General features: G+C 36.6%; 1 protein-coding gene across 1 annotated transcript; it reads left to right on the plus strand.

Moving 5' to 3' along the window:
* LOC121296295 (dysbindin domain-containing protein 1-like) lies at positions 1–27,139 on the plus strand. Its single transcript, XM_041221678.1, has 4 exons — positions 1–233; positions 5,694–5,837; positions 15,246–15,383; positions 23,115–27,139. The coding sequence occupies exons 1-4, from the start codon at positions 203–205 to the stop codon at positions 23,258–23,260; spliced, it is 459 nt and encodes a 152-aa protein (XP_041077612.1). The 5' UTR covers positions 1–202; the 3' UTR covers positions 23,261–27,139.
* The last annotated feature ends 487 nt before the right edge of the window (positions 27,140–27,626 follow it).

Below are 27,626 nucleotides of genomic sequence, written 5' to 3' on the forward strand. Positions count from 1 at the left end.
AATTTCCAATGCAATGTATACAGTTCAGTGTGGCTCTTCAATTCACACAGTGATCTCTGCTTGCATGGCAATGTATTCCTGCTGGTGCAATGCCCAGCGTTCTGTTGTTGCAGGGATGCTCTGCCTGTGAGAGTAGCCTCCCTCGCTTCTCTTTCTGATGCTGTTGCCTTAGCAAGCCGCTGAGCTGACTCAGGTTGACTGGATGGAGGCGCAAGGAGGGGCGGGTACCCCAGGTGAGTAAAGTCAGACAGATTCAAATAGAAAGAGGTGAAATACTGTATTATCCAAAACTGGGGTACAGTCTGAGGCATAGTCTTTATAGGCAGTTTTCTTTTAACACAAGCTTCTGATACTAAACTAATTGTTAAAGGCTTACTGTATGCGCAGAACTACTGTCTTTGAAATATGGTACTTGAGCACTGCTACAGTATTAGACATCAGGTAAAATAATAACTATTTGTTAAACAGTGTTAACTTGGTTTGTATTGAGTGTTCTATTTCTTTGGGAATGTGTTTGTACTGGTGTGCCAATTAAATAAGACACTGAAGGTAAAAGACAAATATTAACCGAGAATATTTAGATGCTGCGAGGGATTTTCAAAGTTCAAGCAAACCTGCAGGGCAATCATAGGCATACCACGAATGGGGTTTTAGGGTCAGCTTATTTGAAGGATCTGCTAAGGTGCATTTTTAAGCATGGGTTTATTACTAGTTAGGACTCAGGATTAACTATAGGATGATGCCATTGGCATGTATCAAAGTCTAGGGACAAATATATTAGTACATAAGTATACATAATTGCTAATAAAATAAATTGTTATGCCATTAATGCCATTTATTCTGTCAGAGATGAGCTGTTCATTATTAGTGACTCCCCATAACCATGCAAAAAGAAATATACCTAAAATATATTAAATTAATGTTACTATTTATTTATTTATTTTTTTAACCTTAAACGTGACATACATATGTTTAAAAAATGTTTATAGACAAAAATATTAAACCGTTACCGACACGAATCTTAAATAGAATATATATATATATAATTATATTATATAGATATATCTATTCTATGATTTTTAATAAAGTGAATGAAAAATTATATAAACTTATTCATGAGGTCATTTTTTTACAAAATGTATGTTACATTAATAAAACAGTTAAAGTTTCACCTAAGGACTAGCGTCTCGCTAGTTATGAGCTATTCAGATTCATGAGCTATTCAATAATTATGAATTCTTAATACTAATCACAATCCTAACTGTCATCTCTGAAACTCATTTTCTCCCCTAACTAGGGGTTTGCTTCCTTCTGGGGAGAGAGCGGCACACAGAATGCAAATCGTTCAGCTTTGATGTCTTAAAACCCTGAGGTGCTGGCCTCTTAACGAAGAAGTCGATAATTGAATACAAAATACATAGTGAGGAGCATTTCAATATCCTCCATATGGCAAGTTCATAGAACGCCATGCTATCATACAGCACTGTCATGTTCACAGAACGTCATGCTATCACACAGCACTGTCACATGAGAGACCTCCAAGTGCTTAGTGCAGATCTATCAGATCTAGTGTCATGCTTATTTAGATTGACTTGCAAGAGGAAGATGCAGCTTTTATACAGTTTATTACAGGGAGACCAAAAAACTTGAGTTGTGTAAAGGACAACATATTTACAAAGGTGTTTCAATTTGTTCTCTAGCCTCTTTGTAACTGCTATGTCTATAATATTTAACATTAAGAAGTTCACAGGTACTGTAGTAAACAAGTTTGTATCCTTGGCTAGACTTGCCCATGACCATATGGTTCACAGCAGCTCTTAATAAATGTAAGTACAGCTTTGAATATAGGCTAGTCTGTGCTAATGACTATGACTAATTCAGTACTTAGAACAGGCAGGATGCAGCCAGTAAGAAAGGGATCTGCCATTGTCATGCTTTCAAGAAGGGCTTGGAGGGCTAAAAAACTTTGGTGTGCAGAATTCTACCTAATACTACTGAAGTAAACTGGGAACGATCCTAGCAGAACCAATTGTCTTTATAGTATTCTCAGCAACACAGTAGATTTGGATCAGATATCCTGAAACCGCAATGTAGTGTACTGGTTTGGTACCAAAATGTTTTTTCTTGGTCTCAGATTACTAGCACAGATAAAATTTCAGCTAATCCTTTTGTTCAGTATACATAACTGAATAATAATAGAGAGCTGATGCTAGCGACCTACCAGTCTCTGGAGGACAAAGGCCAGCCCTGCAGGTGTCTGCTTGCGCTCACTAGGTGCCTGGCCAGTAGGGTACTGTAGTGCGATGAGGAGAAACAGACCCTGCCAATTTTGCTTCTCTAACCCGCAAGAGTGCTAGAGCCAATGCAAAGCTACCTTTCGAATCCCCAGCAGACAGGTGACTTTGCACAGCACTCCCCTGACTGTATGACTCACCATGCGATCCACATTGCCGTGTTTTTACCAAGTGAGGCATGCAGGTTTTTATATCACATGCACATCCTTTGGGTCAAGGACTGTAAACAGGATTTACATCTTTGATATCCTGGCTTACATCAAGTGCCCTTAGGAAAAGGCTATGTTGCTAGATTAGGTAGATTCAAATTAAAAATACAGCAGCACTGTATGTCCCTGTTGTATGGACCTACTGAGTGAAATTCCAAGCCATAGGAGGATATATATATATATATATATATATATATATATATATATATATATATATATATATATATATATATATATATATATATATATATATATATATATATATATATATGAGAGAGAGAGAGAGAGAGAGAGAGAGAAGTTGTTTTACCCTTTAAAGTTTACCACAGTTTTACAGTTGTGCTTTACTTTATTCAAGAATATAGTAGTTTAAATTGTACTTAAGTGGGCTATAGTCCACTAATAATCCTATTACCATGTCTGAGAGTCAGTACTTAGGACCTAGGTAGTATAAACATAGAAACTAAACAATGATTTAATGGAGTATTTAGGGTAAGGGGTTGCTAAGCTTGGAGACATAACCACTTACACACTTTGCCCCTTGTCCTCCATACATTTGATGTCAGGTTGCAACTGATAGCACGTTTCACAAGTTCACTATAAACCTATATAAATAGCTGTATGTGATTCTCCAGGGTTGTTAGTCTCAATGAATCTCTCAGTCATACAAAACTGTAATTAAATAAAAAGGGTTTCATATCAGCTTAATTTTTTAAAAGTTTAATTATTGAATATTCTGTTAGGTTTATTATCATTATTTGCCATGTTTACTAACTATTCCAGCATGAATTGCTAAATAAATATGGTGCTGCATAGGCTTCAGAGTACTATGCTTCTTTAATGCATGGCACAAAGCATTGCTCTATATGACAATCTTAAAAAAGTACTGTAGCCTTGGGTTGAGGACACAGTAGCCCTCTTCTCTTAAATTACACAGTACAATGGTTGCCAATTTCTGCTTTTGAGTGGGAAAAAACATATGAAATGAAATGGATCAGGATATAAGCCTTTTTTTTCTAAATAATAAAGGGTAGCTCTCACTCAGCAGTCGAAGACTAACATCCTGTATGAAAAATGAATATGCCTGATATAACAGCAGCTGTACTTGCGAACCAGTGTCTATTTCAGAGCAAGGGCCTTATTTTGAAGAGAGAGCAGTTTGCCTCTATAAGTATGAGATATGTTTAAACTACAAGGAGATACGAGTTTTCTGAGGGAACGCAATCCTAGACAGAGTCAAGTTTAGTCTCCATGTACACTAGATGCACTCTGTTGTTATCACTGTCATATGAAAAATGTTTTTTCTCCTTTTGAGATCCTGAATTTATATTAAAAGCTCCTGCACTGGGCCTGACTTTAACCAAATTAGACATTCTGGTCAGCAGGCTGCTGTCGCTGTGGACTATACTGTATTGTGACACTTGTTTATCCAAACTGTACCAAAAAAACAAACGCTCCGCTGCAGAATGTGCTGAATACATTTTATTCATTTTTCTACTTTGTTCATTTTCTTCAGTTCTCTTCTTTTATTTTCTCTTACTGCAGTGAAAGTAATATTATCTTAGAAAATGATTTTATATATTTGCACACACATAACTCACATTCATCATTTTCATGCCATATATGTCTTCAGTGTTCAGCAAAACACTAACATACTCTTCTTGCAATTTGTTTGTTCGATGTACAAGTTCACCAGGTGAATGCTTCATGTTTCGGTCACAGTAACATGCCCTCTTAAACTTGCCATTTCATGGAATTGTTCCAAGCTAGATCATTTCCAAAAGCACAGCTGCCCAAAATTAAACGCTGTATTTGTTATGCGTCTACATTACCTCAGAAAAACTGAACGGAACATCTGAACCTGGCTTTGGGAATGTGAGATTCTAACCACATATTTTCACTGAAATCAGATCCCATTGTTGTTTGTCTGTGTTTGCCTTGCTAGCAGTCATCAGCTGGCATACTGCCTCAGAGTACAGTGGCAGCTCAGCCAAAATTGCATGGTTTGCATTTCAAGCAGTACTGGCTGTGAACAGTATGAATTGCTTGGTTTCTTGAGAAGGCCTCACTTTCATAACTCAGCCATTCCATCACTGGGTGCAATGTAGAGGGGTTACTACAGCACCCATGAACACAGTGTTTTCAATTTTAAGTGTATGCTGCTGAAGTACTAAAGCGACAGAATGCTGCCTAATCTGTTCAGTAAGCATTGTCATTTTCTGTATGTTAGTTATGTCTTGAAAAGGGCTTTACCAATCTTTATTTGGGTTTGTTGTTTGAGAGTAAGTGAAGACATGTTTTATTGTATTTTTCTAAATTCCTGATATCAGTTCCATCCATTTTTGATAGAATAGCCTAGTGCAAACCCATGTTCATATGAACTGATCTTTTTGTAATCACTGACTGCTTCATCTGGTTTCTTTTTCTGCTTACTTAATTGTATTAGGCTGGGTTTAGTATTTTATTTTGTATGTGAATGTGGAATGGTAGTTGATATACAAACTCATTTCTGAGGCTGGAGGATTTTAAAAAAGTGCTTTCCTTAACTGTGGTGTAATGTCATAATGACTCTTTTATAAGGAAAATGCATGCTTTTAGTTGTATTGGATTGGGTTATAAATAAGACTGGCGAGCAGTCATTCTGGGTTATAGAGTGAAGGTAATTTTAAAGGAAAGACATGGTAAATTGCAAACTGACCGTGCAGATTTACCATGGAAAACTTTTGATATGGGTAAATCACTTATCAAGACTACAAAAACATTCAGTGAAACAATATCATCGTGCAGTCATCACTTATGCACCTAAATAAATTCAGTGAAAACATATACATTGTTATTTAAATATTATTTAAATTCACTATCATAATGTTTATACTATATTGGCGATATGCTGTTCTCTGTTCAATTTTTGCCATTAGATCACGTTGAAGACACATAATCCATGTACTGTGCTAGTATAAGACCCCTTCATTCATTCACTACCCTAAATATCTCACCAGGGAAAAAATTAGGTCAGAGTACTGTAGCTTTTAATTTTATTCAGGCCACAGTAATGCCTTCAGTCTTTAATATAAGTGTTCACTTTAGTTAAGGTTCTTATCTCGGTATAAGTAGACACACTTAAGTGAGCACTAAGGTGTAGTTATATTTCCAGTATTCCATGTTATAAATTATTTTATTGTATTGCTAGAACTGAACAAAGAAGCTTTAAACCTACTGAAACCTTCTGCCTCGGGTGACCTGAAAACAGACGTATCCCACAATCCTTTAGGAGAAGAGGAGGGCGGGATCCCCTTTCCCAACTCTGGGCTACTGCATGTGGCAGAAAGAAGGCGTAAGTGACAACTTATTTCTTGTTAACCCAAAGGTTTTTTGGTAAGATTATAGATTGCAATAAACAGTCAATAAACAATCTCTATAGTGTTATGAAGGATGCTATACACATAATTAGCCTGTTATTAACACTGTTGTAATAATAACAACAGGATACATCAATATTTACATGAACCAAAGGCATTTCATTAAACCTTTCATTACTTTATTAACATTTACACTTTACAAATGCCATGAAGTCTTCAATAAAAGTGTCCCTCACTGTTCACTATTCATGCTGCTTGAAGCCGTCTCACAAGAATGATCCACTGTGCCCCGATTCACTACTAATATAAAACATGGTTGCATATCTCCTTTATTATGAGTCCATGAAGGGAGTGGTTCATTTGTTTGCCTGCATATAAGGAACACAACCTGTTAAAACATAGTTTAGTTTTAAAATGAAATTATACATTAACGTTGCTTTATTTCTATTGCTGGCTGCCATCTTTTTTTCGGGCCTCTGTGGTGATGCTTTTATGTGATATTGTGAGCTTTTAAATATTGACTTCACCAAGCTCTCCCTCTCCTGAGATTTCTGGGCCGATGCGTTCCACTGTGAACTAAACAGCCATCCTTCAACTACTATATCCGCAACTTCAGTGCTTATGAATGACATACAGTTTGTAAGCTCAGATTTAGACTGGCTGGGCACCTGTGGCCCAGAGCTGTGTGGTCCTCCAATGCTGTAGCTGCATGGCGGGCCTGCAGAGTGAAAAGAAGCGGACGGCTGACGACACACGTTTCAGAGGACGATTGTCTTTGTCTCTCCCAAGTCAGCGCTGGGGTTGCAGCGGTGAGCCAGACTTAAAATTAGACATTTCAAATTGGGGAGAAACTAGGGTAAAAAAACAATTGCCTATTCCAAATGTATTTATAAAAAAAAAATGATTTAGAAGTCAAAGAATTTAGAACGGTAGATCTTCTACAGGGGACTGCATTGTAGCAATTAAAATATATTGCATCAACATCCCTTTTAAACAGAAAATGTAATCCATTTATAGACTTGAAAAGAGTTATTGATTTAACTTGCAAATGCACCTGCCTTCTGCTCCTTTTTAAGTTTATCACAGGAAAGAAGCTTTGAAATGACCAACACTACCTGAAAACATGGCTTGCAAACAGATACATCTTTAACCTTGTGTAGCCATGTTTTAAAATGAAAATACATGTTTGCCATAACATGTTTATTTCAAAACCGCACATATGAGCCCTATATAACATGTGCTCTACAGGGTTATGACCCTATTTTGTTAGCCACAATCACTTTGACCAATTGGGACTGATTCCACTGAGTGTGTTGCACTCATCAGCGGGATATCAACCCAGATGTTGTTTTCTCAGGCAGGGCTATTCAATCTCAGCTATCAGGATACTATGGTATGCTTTGTCCTCTGTGTGATGAGGAGATTTGTTTGCACTGAAAACTTCCATTATATTTAACCTTGTGAAGAAGTAGTTATCTGTTCAGTGCTTGCAGCCAGGGCAGTATTGCAATTGAACCTAGTATTGCCAAGTTTGTTTTCAGTGGCTGGCAGCTAACAATAAATAAGGGATTGATTATATCTGAGGGAAAATCATGCAGCCAATAACTATCCAGTACAGTGTGGCAGTAGCTGTACTGTTGTGAAGAAACATCTGCCAGCACTGAAGTTCAGCTGTAGCCAAACCAAACGAAAACAATATCAGTGAAACTGGTCATATCAAGGCTAGCAAGCCTCTTTATCTGTAACAACTAAAATACAACTACTTTTTATTTTAAGCGGCATTAGCTTTTTAAGTTTATTAGGTGCTGGCAACTAATTTTCTCTGCCATGTACAGCCATTTATTATAGCAGTGTCTTCTGGGACAAAGCTTGTTACTGTTTGAGAGGGGAAGCAGCAGATTGGTTATTGACAAGAAAAGAGCCAGTCAAGAACCAGGTGATGTCACCCAGGAAGTGCAGCACAGGCACGGCTTGCAGCCCTGGTATAGTACCATGTTTTAAAATGTTTGCTGTAACATGTGTTTCTTTCAAAACTGCACATTTGAGACCTGTGTAGCTAATGGAAGTGCAAAACAGATGAGATTTATGGAATATGGTATTATTCCAGGTTTTTTTCTTAGCTACAGTTACTTTAACATATTTGTCAAACATTTCTACTGCAAAATATCTAATCCCATTTCAATAATGTGATCGACTTTTAGAATCCCTGAGTATGGATCTAGTGTTTGTTGAACAGTTTCGGCCCTACTTCTTTATAAATACACAAATTAAACATGAATAGCATGTTAGTAAGCTAGCTGGTGAGATTTAATAAACTAAAAAAAAGATACTCGAAACCCAAACTCACTGCCTCTATACATTTCCTCACTCTTTCTTCAGGCATACTGCTTAATCATTTGATCACATAAAGGGGCAGGCACCTATTTTTTTTTAAAGAACTAGCCTGGTAGCCACAGAGCAATATTGCACAGTAAGGCACTATAAGGAGTCAAAACCTTTCTTGGAATGAATGTTTTCCACACCAGCAGCATGAAATGGGTTGTTTTCCATATACTGTGTGCAGGGGGACAAATCAGTATAAAACCCTTCACTGCAGAGCAATTCAATTTGCCTGGTGGAGACATCAAACAGCATGGTGGACGGTGCATAGCAATATAAATGAATGTAAGGGTTCTGCATGACGAGGCATTACAGGGTGTTTCACTGAAGAGCTTTTGGTTATAATCAAATCCAACAAGAAAAAAGCACAATCAAATACCTCAGGTCTCCTGTCGAGACTTCAAGGATGTGCTGGCCTTTGTGATATTAATTACAATTGAACTTTATTCAGCATAACAACAGAAGCCCTATAGATCAAGCCAGTTGAGCCACGTAATATCTGTCACATTGATGCACTGCGGAATTAGACTCGCTGTGTTACTGCACACTGTTTTATTTTAAAAAAATGATATCTGGTCCTGTACTGGGTTACAAGAAATACAATTTTTAAAAAAAGCTCAGTTTATATGTCTTGCTTCTTCTAGTCTGCTCCACTTGCACTTTCTTGTTAATTTCACCTCTGCAATGTCTACGAGGTCATTCGCTCTGACCTTTCAATTCTGCTTGTGCTGGTATTACCCACATACACAGAGTGCAATCTACATAGACAGTAAAAAACATGTAAGATGTATGGAATTTACTAACCATAAACTCTAAAGTAGCAGATTCTGACACTGCAGTGGAATTGTATAAAATACAACTTCATTGACGCTAATTTACCCTTTCCAGAAAGCCAGCAATATGCTAGCCCCATTATGGATAATACAAAAAGCTGAGATATTTCAAGTGACTTGTATTCAAGATTCAACTATTGATTTGTGATTTAAGAAAAAAAAAAAAATCGAACAGATTTATTCCCGACGCTGTTAACACAATATTGAACCCATAGACGTGTGCTTTGCACTCACCAGTAAAATGCTGAGTAGAAGATTCTGGCACAAAAAACAAGCTGCTGAATTATAGCTTCATTATAAAGGTTGATAACTTTAGAACATCAACATAAACTGTAAGTGGAAATGTGTTAGGAGAGGTTATTTCAGTTTCAAAGTACATTTCATCCTGTTGAGATATCTGGAGTCCTATACAGCACAGCTGCCCCTGTTAGTTAAGCATGAACATGTAATAACACAGTTCACTTGGATGCGTCCAGTAAATTGGATGTTTTCCCATAGAAGATGGAGTAGCTTGACAAGATCTGTTATGAACCCTTTAGAAGTTCCACTTCTCTTTTCTTATTAACCTGCCTCATGGCATTGGGTTAACTTTTCTACTTGAGTCACCATAGCCATATTTATATTTAATTTTATATGACTGCAGATAAAAATGTAAAGACAGTCGTTTACACAACAGGGGCCGCGTTCATGTAAGAGATACCGTCATAATTTTTGTCAACTGATCAAATACAGCATACTCCAAAAAATGGGGACCCTTATGCTCTGTCCATCCATCTGTCTGACTGGTGAACATAATAACACCTTGATTTTGCACCTTCACCAAAATTTTATCATACATACCTAGCCTTCTAGTGACATTTCAGATTTAATTTGGCTATAAACTCTATAAACTCAATAAACTCTTGGTTGTATACAAATATATTCAGGTGCTGTGCGATTATTATGTGATTATGAGGACTTGTGTATGTGCAGGCACAGGTTTATAGAATTTGTCCAATAAAACAAACAGGGGTTTTTGTTTTTCTGTTGTTGTTTTAACTGTGAGTTATTTCTTTTTAAATGGACTTACCATGAGTTATAAAGGCTAAACATATAATTCCTCAAAGTCACTTGAACGAAGAAAGGCTGCAAAGCTTCAAACAGCAAGTTGCCAGCAGAGAACTGACACAAAACCTACAATGTTTGCGTGCATTACTTTTCTCTATGGCGTTTGTCTTACCAGTACTATATCAAATCTTGAGTGAGCAGCACTCATTAAAGCAATGAAGAGCGTCACCTCTCACTTATAAATTAATCTGATCTTAAATTTGAAACTGAAGCAGATAACTTTAATAGGTTGTGTAGATATAGTGGGGTTTTCCCAGTCAGGGTTCTATAATCTAACCTAAGACAATGATCCAATCGCCTAGTGTGCAATGAAGGCCATTCAACCACAATAAAAAAATCACAGTGATGACTAAGATAAGAAGTACCAGTTATAAATCTTATAGCAGAATGGTATAGAGCATCAAGCCTCCCCAAAGCAGCTATCGGGGCCATTTTGTAGACAACTTCACCATAATCCAGTATTGGAAGAACAGACATCTGGACTAGAATATATCTAGTGGAACGTGTAAATCATGGTTTATTGCGAAAGAGAATTAAATCAATTCTAGATTTAACTTTAGATTCAGCCTTTTAAAGTCCCTTTTTACAACAAAAATAAATAGCTGAACTCTTAAACGGAGAGTGTCATTAACAGTTTCTTAATAGTTGTCATAACAACTGTGAAGTTATTGTGTGTTGTCTATAAAATGGAAAGCAAAACTAACTGTTGGCCCAATCTACAGAATCCTGTCTTTAAAACCTCAGCGCTAGTCAGTATCTTTTGCATTACTGTGCATTCAGAGATGCTAATATGTCATTAAGAAGGTGTGAATGCCCCCCCTGTGATTGTATGCACACTTTCATTATAATCCTGGACAACGAGGAGAAAACTGCAGATGAGCAGTCCCAGTGCCAATAAGCTCCTGCCCTGAGTCCTCTGCAGAGCAGCTTTGGCTCTGTATTGATGCTGTGCAGGAATTTCTGCATTTAGTCTACATTAGCATACTTGCCAACATTTGGAAACTGTTCAGCGGGACACTTATCATATAATAGACATATCCCCCCAGTTCAACACCACACAACCATTATAACAGTAAAAAAGTAAAAATAGACATAATTTAGCATTCTTCCCTTTGTATAAGTTAGTGATCAGCAGATGTGTCAGCCACACAAAGAGAACAGCGTTTGGTTTTCACTGACTCCACTGTGCAGAATAAATGATTTATTTTTCTACGGGTAAATATCGGGGCTTTCTTCCTATGCATCCAGACGCGGAACATTTGCTAGGAAATTGGGACTGTCCCAACCACATAGGGACTGTTGGCATGTATGCATTAGAGACAAGCCTCTGTTATTTGGTATGCTGCAGTGTAGGATATTAGGTGGAATCAGTTAACCCTATAAAGGTAGAATCAAAAGGCTGTTCAAAAGGAAATATTTTTCTCACCCACTTACCATTCATGGTATTTGGTTTCCGATTCTTAATTTGTTTCCTTGGAAATTAGTTTTAATGTCTGAGCTCAACATTGTTCATAACAATATTTTCTGTACTAAAGACCATGACAAGATGCTTCCAGTTAGTTTCCTACAAGGGTTTTTTTTAATAATGAATGCCTGACTAAAGGTAAGATTATTAGTCTTACCTTCAACACCTGTGGAAGCTTCCTTGTAATACAAAAATGCCAAACATCAGGCTCCTTGCATCTCATTTGGAGCAGCAATTGAACTAATCCATCACAATGCCACTGTCAGCATGGAAGTTCATAAAGGTGTTGAATGGTAGGTATAATAATAAAATGAGTCTCACAGTGATGGTGCAAAAAGCTGTTAGTGGGGAACTCATTAGTAGCTGTGAGCCAAAGAAAACAAATTAAGAATTGGCAAAAAAATACCATAAATGATGTGTGGGTGAAAACAAAAGTACCAGCGTGAAAACGAAAGTACTGGTATTTAAATCTTGTACACCCTGCTGTTGTACCATTAAGGGGCTGGAGGCTTGTTAATTTAAATTCACCAGAAGCAGATGTAACAGAACTAGTTAAAAAATTATATAGCTATCATTATTGAAAGCTGCATTGTCAAACCAACACGCTCTATTTTACACTAAGAAATGGGTACCTACATTTTTATCAGATCTTCTTGACAAGCCACTTTGGTTATATTTGGTTAAATTAAGGCTGTTTTTCTCAGGTGATTCTACTGTATTTACCAGAACAGGTTAAATCCTGGAACATGCAGTGCTTCTAAAGCCAGGATGTGGAGGTGTGACAAGCAAATTTCAGAGGGGAAAAAAACATAGCTAAATATGGACTATTATATTACAGTATACAGTATTATGAGCCCCAAAATGTATTGTATGAAACAATTTATATTATGTCATTATAATGCCATATATATCCAGAAATATATAAAAATCAACAATTGTCTGTATACTGAACCAAAAATATGTCCCATATATTTTACTATGTACTGTATTTCATTATATACAGCTATGGCCAAAAGTTTAGCATCATCTAGAATTATAGGATTGAGACATCATTTAAAAAAAAAACTACATCAACATAATTTAGATATTTTATTTAACATCATGTAATCAAAGAAACTAGAAAACGTCTAACATAAGCCATAATACTAGAACAGTATTTCATGTTAGATTTTGAAATGTCACATTTTTAATTTTTGTTAGTTTTTCATTATGTGTATGGAAAACTACAATGCAGTATGTAATTCAATATGTCAACGTAACATTATTCAGGAGGTTTCATTCAATTTTATGAAGCAAAATTTGTTAATTCTAGAGGGTGATGCAAAACTTTTGGCCATGGCTGTAACTACAAATAAAGCACTATGCCTTCTTGCTGCAGTATGTGTATAGATACATTAGACACAAAACTATGCTGTGTACCAGTATATTAAAACATACTATTTTTTGTAAAGGACTGCATCCTTTGCTGTGAATTTAGTGGTCAGCTTAGCCCCACTGAATCTGAGAGAAGTGGCAGGATTGAAATATACTTCCTGATTACAGCCAGTGTATTTGTGCCTCCTTTCATAAGCACTAAATTGCTATGCTATGCACCATGGTTAAAAAGTTAAACTAGATCAGCATGAAATAACTATCAAGGGGGACAAACCAACTGCTATTTCACCAGTGGAGTCCTGGAATCTAGTGCAGGATAAAAAGTGAAAAGAGCTGGATGTTATCAGATTAGCTCCAATGGCCTGTAAATCCTCAATATTAAAAAAAAAAAAAAAAAAAAAAAACAAATGATCATTTACAGATATCTCAAATTCATTTATAGATATCTCTAAATATTTGAAGCTATCTCTAAATCATTTGAAGATATCTAAAATGCATTTAGAGATATCTCAAAATGATTTACAGATATCTTTAAATGGAGCTTTGAATGAGGTATCTAAAATGCATTTTTTGATATCTTTAAATCATTTTAAGATATCTCTAAATGTTTTTTAGATATCTTTAAATACTTTTCAGATATCTCTAAATCATTTAGAGATGTATCAAAATAATGTCATGTTCATTTAAGGATATCTCTAAATCATTTGAACATATCTTAAAATAACTTTCTGTTCATTTGGATATATCTCTAAATAGACCGGAAGTCCATTCAAAACATAGAGCATTTTCACAGGAATTTATTTTGAGATATCTTGAAACGATATGTGGATTTGGCTAGCATGATGCGCCAAACTGTCATTTAGAGATATCTTAAAATGAGGGTTTTAAAGATATATGTAAATCATTTGAAGATATCTTCAAATAATTTCTTGTCCATTTAAAGAGATCTGTAAATCATTTTAAGATATCTTGAAATAACTTCCTGTTTATTTAGAGATATTGCTAAAACATATTAAGATATCTTCAAATAACTTTCTGTTCATTTAGAGATATCTCTAAATCATTTGAAGATATCTTCAAATGAACAGGAAACCATTTTGAGTTATCTCTGCATGATATCTATGTTGTATCTTTAAATGGACTTCCTGTCCATTTAAAGATATCTTCAAATGAACAGGAAGTCGTTTAGAGATTTCTTTAAAACCTTCATTTTAAGATATCTCTAAATGACAGTTTGGTATGCCAAGCTAGCCCAATCCATATGGTTTCCATAGTATTTAAAGATCTATGTAAATCAATTTCAGATATCTTTATTTCATTTTTCAATATCTCTGATTGATTTACAGATATATTTAAATTAATTTTAGATATCAATTAAAGATATCTGGAAATCAATTTGAAATATCTCCAAATATTTCAAGTATCTTAAAATGCAATTTGAAATATCTCAAAATGATCATCTGGCTTGCCATACACAGTTTGACACAAACTGTGTCACATAGCTCAATTCCAGCCAGCTCTTGTTGTACAAAGTGTTTAGAAAGTAAGTAGCTTCAAAAGTTGAAAAAATTAATGTTTTTCCATGTGTCCTGTTCTGGCTCCAATAGGTGAGCTTTGTCATGTTCTCTAAATCTGTCTTTAAGCTTGTCTGGAGATTCCTAAGTGAGAAGAATTTAACTCTGCAAACCCAACCTACTTTGTGTGTGTGTGTGTGTGTGTGTGTGTGTGTGTGTGTGTGTGTGTGTGTGTGTGTGTGTATATATAATATATATATATATATATATATATATGGAGAATCAGCACAACTGGCAGAGCACAATTTAATTGAAACAGGAAGGCTGTTCAGTCTCAGCACAAACTCCAGACAGGCCTGCACATTACAATTGCTTTTGTTTTAAATGTGTGCTTGGGGTTTGGTCTGTCTCCTTCATCTTTCTTGCACATTTGAATATATCTTCGCATAAGCACGCCCTTGTATATACAATAGGCGCATGGGTTTATATTCCTGATAATATGCTAGACCTCAGAAAAAGGAAAAGTAAAAAATAGATTAGTTTTTCGAAGACCATGTGCATATAGACATGGTACCAGTAACTGAGCTGCTGCTGAGCCCCACAGAAAGTGTTCTGTGTAGGCTAACACAGAGCTTCAGCCACTAGCAGTCAAGCAATATGTGGGCAGAAGTGGGCAGTGTGTTGATGTGTTGATGTTGCTGTGCTCCTCAGAGCCCCTGAGCAGCGTGTCCTCCCTGGAGGTGCACTTTGACCTGCTGGACCTCACCGAGCTCACAGACATGTCCGATCAGGAGCTGGCTGAAGTGTTTGCCGACTCTGATGAGGAAAACCAAAACGAATCTCCAGCAAGTAAGTTCTGTCTTTCTATGTGTCTGCCCACTATAATGAGTCAACTCAAAGATTCCTGTTCAGCACTGGAAATGATATTGTCACCAGCCTGTGGAAAAAAAAACAAAAAACATAGTCATAATGCCATTACTATTGTATACCAAGCCTCAATCATTGGCTTTGGTGGTGGTGGTGGTGGTGGGGTTTCTAGATGCTTTCAGGCTAAAAAATACAAACAGTTCATCTTTAAAAACCTGGGCAGGAACAGTACCTTTCATTTACATGGTTCTTTTTTTTTCAATGAAGAGCCATAGAACAGGAATGTCCCAAACTTTCCCTGCACTTCTTGGACTTGATGCAGCTGACAATCCATAATCTGTCATCTGGTATTTTCCGACCCTCCCCAGCAATATCTCTATAATCTAGATGCACTTGAAACCTGTTGACTAACAAGATTCCAGCCCAATTCCCTCAACTGCTTCACTAAACAATGTGCTCAGTATTCCTCTTCCTCTTATTATTTGTAGTACTAACATATTTTGGAATTTATGTTGGTTAATAAGCTGCTTGCAATACAATGGAATACAGTAGTAATAAAGTGCTACTGATTGTTTTACACTTAAAATCGAATGTTGTTAGTTTTGGAGTATTTTTATACTATCTGGGTAAGGGATATCCAAGTGCTGACTGTACAAACAAACAAAATAGGAAACATATACTGCACTGCAGAGGATGTGTTCTGTGCATTACACTGAGATAACAGTTAAGCTAGTTTTATTAAATCCTCAGACTGGCAAGTATCCAACTTTTGTTTTTTTTAATCTAGTTTTCTGATTGAAAAAAACTCTCCTACAGTTTATACATTTTTTATATATATTGACCCAGTCTGGACAGTTTAAATCTACATTTCTATTGTATTTCCCTGACTCAAATCATCGATCATTTAAATGAAGACGTATCATGGCAAAAATCATCCAATTTTCGTTATTGTATTCAGGAGAGCTGAGCTCTCTGAGATGAGACGTTCATCCATCATTTTCAATCCCTTTAGGAAATGAAATAGAGACAGAATACATATTGGAAATATATTGAACAGAAAATGAATACATTTAAGATATATATATATGTGTGTGTGTGTGTGTGTGTGTGTGTGTGTGTGTGTGTGTGTGTGTGTTACAATATACTGCAGTATATTAACTGACAACTGTATGCAGTATACTACGTCTCCATCCTGATTGCAGCTTGACCAGTGAAGTTTAAACTACAACACATTAAGTGATTTGGTACCAGGAAGCATCAACAATTTTACTTCTGTAGCATTTTCTTTTAAATATCTGTAAAAACCAAATTTAGGTGTAAAAAACAAGGACCGAAAGATCTTCAACAGAAAAAAACAGTGCCTTAAAATCTTGCTTACCACTCTTTTAATGACCTCTTGAGTGGTGCTTTAAATCCATACAGCTGCTTTGGACTGAACCATTAGATCAAGTCGTTTGAGGGTAGGTCCTTTATTTTTGGAATACACATTCCCAAATGAGTACTGTGTACATCAACTACTACCTACACAAGGGAGCTTTACTGTCTACAGTCATAGTTGTGATTGATTACGGCAATGTTATTGTAACCTGAAGATCCAAAAAAGAGGTCATTTGCTTTTAAGCACGAGCTAGGTATAAAGATATCTGTAGCCATGGATCATGGCAGATGACAAATATGAAGAAAAGTAAGGGAAAAAAAAGTACGATAATGTATTCTTGCTAGTATTCCTACTAGCAGAAAAAAACTTGCAGAAAGATTTAAACCATTCATATCTAGTCTGATTTTTGCCCTACTGAAGTTAGTCCTGCAAAACAGTGTTTTATAGTTGCTGTAAGTATGACATAGTAATAGGCAATTATTTGTCTTTAAAAGCCATATGTATACAGTACATTTGCAATGGGGAACTCGTTCTCTGGAAGAGTCAGCAAAGTCTAAGCCAGCTGCCCTAACAAAAGTTAAAGGTTAAAACACAACGATGTTTAGAATAGACAAAGCATATAATAATGGTGAGTTACAGGTAACCATGGTAAATCACAAAGTACTGTACAGCGTGGTCAAAACCGGGGATTTACCACAATGGAACTAAATAAATGCATAATATAAATCAAATATTATAAATCACCAAATGTATTTATTTTGTGTTTAATAGTAGTTGCTGGGAATAATATTTGTTTTGGGGACTTACAATAAGTTAATGCAGTACATTGTGTGTATGATGCCTCTTATTATAAGAGTGCGATGCAGGTTCAAGGAGCAAGTGTTAAAGGGGCAAGCTGACCTCTTACTGCTGCCTGTGGTTCCCCAACAACTCATAACAAACACCCTCAAAACACACACTTTATGGAAAGACTATCAAAATTTGTGTCTCCTTCTTTAAAGCCTGGAAGAAATTTCAATACATGTGACATTTATAAACATTCACCATTAAGCTGATAAAATAGGCAGTAGATAGATACTATTATTAAACAAGCCCTCGTCTGCTATGTTGATTTTACTCTGAAGATGCTTGACAGGCCCGTGAATAACAACAAGGCAGTAGTTTCGACAATGATTTATTGTTCGCCATAACGATACTGCAGCCAGGCTCATTTCCATTCCTTTCTTCTGCAAAGTGTGGAGACCACTCTTTAATCGGGGCTCTCCTAATGGTACAGGATTACTGTGGCCTGCTGTGCATCCACCTGTTTGAGAGATCCAAGCCAGAAAATGAAAGTGCCTCTTCTTGATTTCTGATTGCATACCATGTCGAGTCTCAATAAGGCTGTTGCTGGGATTCAAGCATTTTGTGTGTCATTCTTAAATGGCTGTTGCTAACAAAATAATTCCATACAGTGTCCATGCCATGCAGATCTGTTCGCTGTATAGGTCTGAAATAGGTCATTTTAAAAGAAACCTATGGTTTCGCAAAACGTGGTATCTGGTATTACACTAGATCAATGCAGGCTACTTTCTTGGTCATTCGTTTTTATAGTAGATCCGCATTAATACAGCCATGCCTCCCTTCAGCGTTGTACTGTAGTTAATTGGGCTGCTCGTGCCCCTTTGCTTAGTCACAGCTTGCTCACGGCTTTCTTTTCAGTAGATTTCTCATGCTTAAGCAGGAATCTAAATGTAAATTTTGATGAGTAGGAATGAAAAAAAAAATGAGGAGAATCGTGTTTACGAAACAGAAAACCAACAACAAAGGACTTTTTTTATGAGCAAACTGATTATATTGTATAATACAACACTTGTTTACAAAAAACAGCTGTTTTTCCAATAATGCAAAATTAAAGTCAGCAATGTCTCCTCCAGGCTGACCTGTGTGCTGGACCATGAAACAAGTAGTAGTTGAAACTGTATTCATAGACTACATGTTTTTTAATGCAACACACAGACAAAGAACTAAGAACAAAGTACAATGGTGAAAAAGCAAAAGTGAATAATGATGGTGCTTTGTATTTGAAAAGCCTTATACGTAGAAATGACCCATCTCTGTCCTGGAAAATGATTCATGATTGCAGTGCTGTATGACTATCTTTTGATCGAGAAACCCATCAAATGCATTATAAAGCTTTTGCCTGTATATATTATTAGTATAATAGATTATTGTGATACATTGCATGGCTTAGAAATAATGTCAACCAAAAGCAAATGTCTAATTTTGATTCACAGCAACTCACTAGAACACTTTATTTTTTAATTTTTTTTAATTTAACCTTTATCTTACCATACTTTTGCTAGATTAGAAAATATCTTTTACAAGAAAGAAAATAATAAAGACAAATACGCATTGTCACGCGTCTCATCCAGATAAAATATTATGCCATCAAAGCTAACAATGTTAAGTATTCAACTCAGCAAACATCGTTAGACAAGAAACAATTTTTCTTTCATGGTAATTATCAATGTTAAGCTTAAAGCTGTAGAGTCTCACTACCATGTAGAATTGTTGATTCAAATACTATGCTTACTACATTTTTTAACCTTTTGCTGCATCAGTTGGCTTTCCAGTTTGTTTAGGTTACCCACGGATATTGGGAACACAAGCCTCCTCCCACCTCTGAAGACCCACTTGTTCTCTTTTGCTTTCCATGCTCTTTAAGCCTGATATCTGTTATTATCTGTTGTGTCGTTGCTACTTTTTTTTTTAAATGCATCTACAATGTTTTAGAATTTTCTTTTCACATCCTAGCCTTGTATTTAATATATTATGCATTGTTTTCCATATCTTGTAAAGCACTTTGTGATGGTGGTCCACTACGAAAGGCGCTATATGAAATAAAGATTGATTGTCCTGTGCAGACTGGTCTTTTTTAAAGTTGTTTTTGGATTCAGGACAGCATTTTTAGAGAGTGTAAACCCATCCACTTGTCCCAATGTGCACTAAACATTAAATTTAGAATGGATTAACAAAGTCACATCAGTTTACCAAAAGATCGTCCGTACCTACACTATAATCTAATCTTCTTTTCCTCTCAATTCTATTTCATGTCTATCTTTCTTCTTTTCAGTACTTTCTTTAATATCACCACGCACAGTTTTAATCAGTACACTGAAGAAGGCACTAGCGGAACAGCCTCTCTACTTGACTTAGTTTCTTAAATTTTAATCCCAGTAGTTTATTAAATGAAAATTAAAACTACATTTGAAGCTATTTAACAGTGTAATGCCCACAACGTTTTTTAATGAGAAAAGAAACAATTTTTTTTTTTTTTTATTTCCTGTCTGGCAATACATAGTACTGAAAAATTCTGTCTGGTGAGCCAGGATTTAAAAAATAATACTATAGAGGGGTGGCTAAGCATTGGATCAGATGTGATACAAAAATAAACAGTGCAGGGTTTATTTTAAAATAGGCATATTTTTCCCTTTTTTTTTCCTTATTTTTTTAAGGGAAACATGAATTCAGACATAACTTTCAACCCAAATACTAAGGTAACACATTTATCAGAATCTGGAAACCAAATGCAGCAGCATTCTCTGTACATAGCTTTGGTGAAAAAAAGATCAGATACTTATATGATACTATTAAGTATAAATAAAAACCTATGCATTTGTAATACTACAGTGTGTGAATATGACACAGAATGTGTGTGTATATATATATTAGTATATATATCTATATATATATATATATATATATAATATAATATATATATACTTGTATAGGATGCTGTGTGTTACAACTATAAGTGTCACTCCACCAAAGGTATTCACAAGAGGTCGTTGAGAATCAGTTTGTATCTTACATAGCATCCTATACTAGAATGTGTACCATATATAGTAAATAAGAATAATTAAACAGCATATAATGTCATTTGTATCTGATACAAACTATTCGATACAAGCTATCTAATACAGAAGACATTCCACATGGCTGTATCAGGGTCTTATATATTATAACGTGTTATTATCTCAGTTCTAGGCTTTTGTACTTCCAAGTCTCACAGTGCTTTCTCGTAGATTCAATTGTTGGTTGAATATGAATGATACTGGGAAAAGTTAATGATTTATTCAACTTTTTCATGATTTTATTTTTATGGCAGTGCGGTAAGCTGCAAAAATAACAAAACATTTTAGAATTTAAACATGCAACCTATTCACAAAACTGTATGATCAAAACAATAGTGCCTTTTATTTCTCTCTTATTCGGTCAGGTTCTTTCCCACACTATTTATTTATTGAAACTCTCGTCTAGTAAACCAAGTATGTCAGTAACTTAACCCCCCCCACCACCACCATGGCTGTGAAGTACTTCAGAATAATGTAAATGGTGATCACCTAGGGTTATATCAATGGCGACTCTTGGTATACAATAAGAACTATCGCGTTTCAGGACAATTTGTTAAGCGATTATCCAGAAATCAGGTTTAACAGTTTTAGGATGTCGATATGTAGATCTGCCTGTGTTTAAATCATTAAGATAAACCCAAGGTCAGATATTCTTGAAGCCATCTTGACTGTTTCGGAAGCGTATTCTTGTGGGAAAGGGTCCTGCAAGTGTCCGGTAGTTTTGAAGCACACTGTAAGGGGCTACCACTCAAGCAGCTTCATTACTTAAATCCCAAGGACAACAAAGTGTAATTGAAATATAATAATTATCTGACATTGACGATGTTTGACTTCTTGCTGCTGCTCGCAGTGTCACACACACCCGGCATGTGGTCTGAAGCGCACCCTTTGTTCGGGCCCTGCATTGTGGCCCATGTCATGTACACTCATAAAAGTGTCTGTCAGGAAGGCTAAGCCTCAGCCAGCCCTCTGACAGTAGTGCTGACTGGGACGATGTTTTAAAGTCATTTAGCCAGGGGACTGAGCTCTCACTGTGGTATAAATCAGAGACGACAGCAAAGGATAGGCACCACTAATCTCTCCCCCACCCCCCCACCCCCTTCTCCCCACAGACACACAAAGAATGCAGCAGGAATCCTGAAATCTGCTGAACAAATTTTAAAGCAGACTCATCAAATTCTGCCCTGGTGTGATCAATATTGCTGCTCGGAACGAATACAGAACTCTAATACAAAGGAAATAGTTGGCTGATTTTATTTAATTTAAAAACTAGACAAGACGGCCAAGTTGGAAATCTGTGTTTAACTATGCATTAATGTGATGGTAGCAGTGTGAATTCAACAATGATCTTTTTCGGAAATATAATCCATTAAGATTAAGAGGATTTTTGAAAGATGTTTTTTCTGTTATTAAGCAGTACGGCAATACAAGTAAACCAGTGTCTATCCTTAACTGTCTTGTGAGAGTTTGTACGAGGGGTCTTTTTTTGCCAGTATATTCTGGGATTCCTCTACGAGGGGGTCTTTTTTTGCCAGTATATTCTGGGATTCCTCTAGGGTAAATCCTAACTAGCTGAAGTAACAGTCTGGCTCAAGTAACAGAGTAAAAACAGGGTGCATTTCCCAAGCCAATTAGATCTGTGAGTTCATCTTGCTCAAATAACTGTCACTCAGTCACAACCCAGTGCCTTGAGGCAAGACTGCTGTTACAACACTTGGGTTTGTGATTGCAGACAAATCCCACATAATGCAATGTAAATGTTGCGTAGCACTTACACCAGATTAGAAAGATACATGTAAAAGTGCCTATACAGGTATTTATGGGTTAAGAGTGATGGAGGGAACTTGTTTGTCCACTTAAAGGGGTGACAGTAAAATACAGTAAGCAACTGCAACAGTAGGGCAGGTAGTGGTATTACAGTCAAACAAAAGGGGATCAGGAGAAAAGCCTGCCTGCTGTTAGCATTCTGAGGAGGGTCTGCAGGGAGCTGACAAAACCATGCAAATCACAGGCTAGTTAAGAACAATCAGGTAATCAGGTAATGTGAGTTGTAGAATTAACTCTTGCATTGTCTGACATGTGTGACTGACTGACCAGCTGTTTTGTGTTGTTAGAAAAGTGCAGAGGTTAATTGGCTGAGTGAAAATTCCTGAAATAAAAATTCAGTTAAATCAAATTACTGGGCCTTTTGCTGCAAAGCCATAGAGAGTGAAGAACTCTGGGAAATGAATTAGAAAATAAAACATGAAAAACTGTATTCATAATATTGTGAAGATTGCTGTGCCTCTGCCTAGAGAAAACATATCTGAGGTAAACAAGTATGATGAGGGAAAAGAGCTTGCTGTACTTGCTGTGTGGGGTGGTTATTTTGTTTTGAAGTGATCGATAGTTCCATTTTAAACAGCTCATTCGTTGTCGCATGCATGGTGTATTTTTCAGCTCTGCACCAGCCCCCCCTCCCTCGCGGAGGATACCTGCGCTCGCCCTCGTGGACCAGAACCAAAGGAGAGCACAGGCGGGACAGGAAGAGCAACCCCAGCGAGTCTGAGCAGCCCCTGGATACCGACAGGCCCAAGAAGCCCTGAGCCACAGACACACTCCCCTGCCTGGACTCTGACACCAATACCAAGCGCTATATAAATCTGTGGTGATGAAGAGAAATGGTAGATGGATGCTGTGCGCTGTAATCTAAAGTAGGCAACAGATGAGTGAATGAACCACTATTTTACAGAATGTTTTGCCTTATTGCACATTAGGTATTGGCAGAAATCCAACTAAGATAAACATGCTTGGATATAATAATCCAGTTGACAAGTGGAGGTTTAGAGTCAAGATCATCCTCTCTTGTGAAAACATTATGGAATTGAAAGCAACCCTTAGCTACATTCTTTAAGCACTTTTGGAGACATTGTTACATACCCAGGTACTGTGTTGATGACTGTGGTCTCACCAATGGCAGATGATCTATTGCACTCATTCACTAACATATTCTTAAAACCAAAAGCCTATATTTGTCCTGCCTTCAAAATACCCGCTAATGTCCAAAATGACTTGCTGTCTTTTGACAGGGGGACAGGGGGACAGGGTTTCAATAGAATGAAACTGGAATATCACTTCCATTTACTTTCTTTGCTATTAGTTGTGTGTTTATACTGTCTGGTTTTAGTAAATATTTACAAGGTGATTCATAGTTTGTGCAACATTGTCGAAGCATTTTGGCCATCAGATGGTTGTTCAGTAATGTCAACGTTGAAGTGCAATTGAAGACAATGCAAAGCAACGATGCTGTGCCAATCGTCCTGTACAATAGCTGCCAACGTAGTCAGCAGTTAAAATGAACCAATAAAACATTAAACACTGAATTGTAAAGCCACTAACAAATTTAAGCGACAACACTTTTTCTGGAGTTGGTCCTATAGATAGAAAATAAATGTTAAATACACAAGAGTGTTTTTCGTTTAAAGGTTTGGGAGGCCAATGTTATAAATTGAGTTTGCTGGGAGTACAGTCAATTACAAACTAAGTTGAAAAAACCTGGATACCGAAAGCTGCAAGATCTAATGGCCCCAGACCTTCTGGGGCACTTTATTTTGATGGTGTGATGGTTTCTGGTACAAAAGACCCTACTGCTCCACTTACAGAGGCTGGCTCTAAGAGCTTGGTAGTGAGTTTATAGTTAAGCTCTGTCAGCCCAGGTTGACGTCCCATCCCAAACATTACTGTAGGTAACTAATTAAAAAATGAACGCCAGGGTCCCTGAGTGGCTCACCTTGTAAAAGCATGTATGTGTGGCATGCAGGGGGAGTCATACAGTGAGGGGAACGCCCTGGCTGTGCTCAGGCAGACTCCTGCAGGGCTGGCCTTTGTCTTCCTGAGGAAGGTAGCTAGCAGACAACTGTTTTCAAGTTCCTGGGAATAAAGAAGCAGTTGGCTTGGTCGTGGGATCAGAGGACGCCCACTGACTTTCAGATAGCCTGAGCTGTTGTGGGGAATTACTGCAGTGAGGGGGGAAAAAAATTGGACATTCCAAACTGAGGAGAAAATCAGGGGTAGAATATTTGGGCACTGAAAATGTATAGAAAAAACATGAGAAATCTCATTATAAATTGTAATAATTCAGTTCTCATTGAGGTATGGTAATGGTGCACCCAGAGGTAATGAAAGAGAACTGACTGAATTTAATTCAAGTGGGCCAGTAATAGTGTGCAAAGTCACTTATTTAAAAAAATAATAATTTTAATTAATACCAGTCATTTGTAATACTTCATTGAAATGATTCAAATAGTTTTTGTTTTTTTTTAACAGTCAAGCACTAGCTGTGCTGCAGATGTTATTTGTATTCATTAGCTGAACTTAAAGGAGGCAAAAACTGAGACATCTTTTCTATTGCCTCAACTGGAACACTGCTTGATGAAGGCATTTTCACAAGCAATGTCAGAACACAAGGCATTCAAGTACAAGCAATCTTCAAAAACACAAAGGAGCTCATAAAACTGAACCACAACACTACAGCACATCACTGAAACAATGCTTCAGTACAGAACTTCCTCATGAGCTCCTGCAAGGGTAATAACTCAACATAAAGACACTAATGCAAAGAAATTAGGGTTTAAATAAACTTCCACTGTTGTCCACAGAGTACTTATTCCACAAATAAACCCACCAATAAACAGCTGAATCAAGCTGAATCTGCTTTGCAATGAAGCGTAATTTAAAAGTGTGATTAAGACAGGAATTCTGTCATTTGATTTGAAACAAAATTCAAAAAGTGAATAATTGCATAATATACAGTACTGCACAATAAGCAGCCATTGAAGCAAGTGTTTAAATGGACATAGAGAAATGAGCTGAAATGGCAATAAATGGTGCATAAATAAAAGGCGGTTCTCGTATATTTAAGATTTAGGATCATATATGTTGCAGCAGATATATTCCCTGTTTGATAAGTTATTTTCTTTATCTAGAATAAAAGACCATGGCACATTCAATCTGTCAAGGGAAACCATAAAATAAGACATAGACATTTCTGCAGGTGCAACTAGTTGCATGGAGCAGTTTGATGGGAATGTGCAGTCACCCTGCCCCTTCATCGATGGAGCCTCAGACAGTGATCCATTTTGGAATTTAACATAAACCATTGATAGCAGGAGCACATGTTCAGATCGTCAGCTTTTACAGGACGCCTACATGGAGGCAAGATGAAAGCTTAATAATCCACAGGGGAATGCTCTTCTTGCTAAAGCTGCAGGTCTGGAATTGACTGTGTTTCTGAGATCTGGACAGATCAGATGAAGCAAACAGCAGTAGATGCAGTTCAGTTTGCAGCCGTCACATAGATTCTATCAGTATACGTATTGCTTTACCATGGGCTAAATTAGAAGATGCTAGCAATTAGATATGCATATCCATCTGTCGAACAGGATTGTTGCTAAAACATGTTTGAGGAATGTGTGCTCGAGTGAAGAACGCTTTTCACGCAGATCTATTTCATCTGAAATATCGCTGACATTGTTGAACAAATGCTGGATTGAAAAACTGAAAACTACTTTACTGCATAAATGTGCCTTAGGTGCTGAAACTAAATGTGCACCAAAAAAGTTTAAAGACAAACATTTACGCTTTAAAGTTTATAAACATTATTATGTATGTAACTTGGCTGAAGTGCATAATTTTGAGAGTTCCAAAGGCATAATAGGTAGGCTTTATTTAAATATAACTTTGGTTTAGTGCTCCACGAACCCATTATTCAGATTACACAGAAATCAGGTGAGGGTCATTGGTGCTGGTTGGGCTAATTTACCATTTAAAGTTATACAAAAGAAGAAACAGCTGCTTGGATTTGTGACGAATGCTTTCCTTAGACTCTGAAGAACAGCAATCCACACACATCCATGCAGCTGCTTCTTCAGTTTGGAAATTAGCCCAATCAACACTAATGACCCTCACCTGCACAGAGCTTGACTTCAACAATCCGTTTGTGCAGCTCTACTCTGGTTATTAATTAACTGCACTTGCACAGAGCACTAGAAGATGTTTAAATATACAGTATATACCTCGTCAGGGAAAATGTTCTATTGTGGATTACAGTATGTACATTAGTACAATAATTTAACAAAATGCAGTTCACGGTATTATTTTCAAATGGGTTGTTTTGCAATTCTGCACTGTTTTCCAGAATCAATTAAAAGAACAAAAAACTGACAACTTTTCATTACTGAACTCCAGTCAGACTCTACCCTAGATGCTGTCATTAAAATTATTGCTCCACCTGGAATGTGCTACATTTACACTTAAAGTATACCAAGGCAAGACTTCGTCTGTAGAAATACACTTCATATCATATTATAGGCTTTTGCATCAGTATTAGCTGTGAAAACCTGCTTTCAACGCAAATATTAGGTAGACTGGTGTCAGTTTTACTGCTGGAAAAATTACCTTATCTTTAATAAAAATAATCCATATAATTCTGGTTCTGTGTTTTTTTTTTTTTTTTTTTTTTTTAATGTAATGCAACCCATTCCAGTATATTCCCCCAAAAATGCAAAACTGAGTAGGGTATGGTTTCCTGTGTAGTCATTAATTTCAATTTTGTGGGAGTCTGTCTGGCTTTTTGAAACATTACATCTGCTGCAACAAACAGATTCACATTCATACAAAACATTTTTTTTTTCCCCAATTATCTGTCTGTTGCTGGTAATGTCAAGCTGTCCTTTGACCAATTAAACGTTTTCTTCACAGGAAAGCTGAACTGGTTCTTCAGAGTAAAAACACCTTATCATTTATACCTATATTACCCGTGATTTTTTGTTCAAAATTAACTTACGTACCTGATGTCAGGAGGTCTTACGATGGGTTGCCCATCTCCCACAGTACAAGTACAATAAATCCATTCTCAGTATAACAATAAATTATTAAATAAAAAGGAATAAATGCCATACAGTAAAGTGATTC

The sequence above is a fragment of the Polyodon spathula genome, chromosome 21 (genome assembly GCF_017654505.1).
Source record: "Polyodon spathula isolate WHYD16114869_AA chromosome 21, ASM1765450v1, whole genome shotgun sequence".
Taxonomy (NCBI): domain Eukaryota; kingdom Metazoa; phylum Chordata; class Actinopteri; order Acipenseriformes; family Polyodontidae; genus Polyodon; species Polyodon spathula.

Excerpts from the sequence above, each read along its gene's own strand:
- LOC121296295 (XM_041221678.1), top strand. The coding sequence starts at position 203 with ATGGAGGCGCAAGGAGGGGCGGGTACCCCAG. Across the intron at positions 5,838-15,245 it reads GCATGTGGCAGAAAGAAGGC|AGCCCCTGAGCAGCGTGTCC; the intron begins GTAAGTGACAAC and ends TGTGCTCCTCAG. Across the intron at positions 15,384-23,114 it reads CCAAAACGAATCTCCAGCAA|CTCTGCACCAGCCCCCCCTC; the intron begins GTAAGTTCTGTC and ends TGTATTTTTCAG.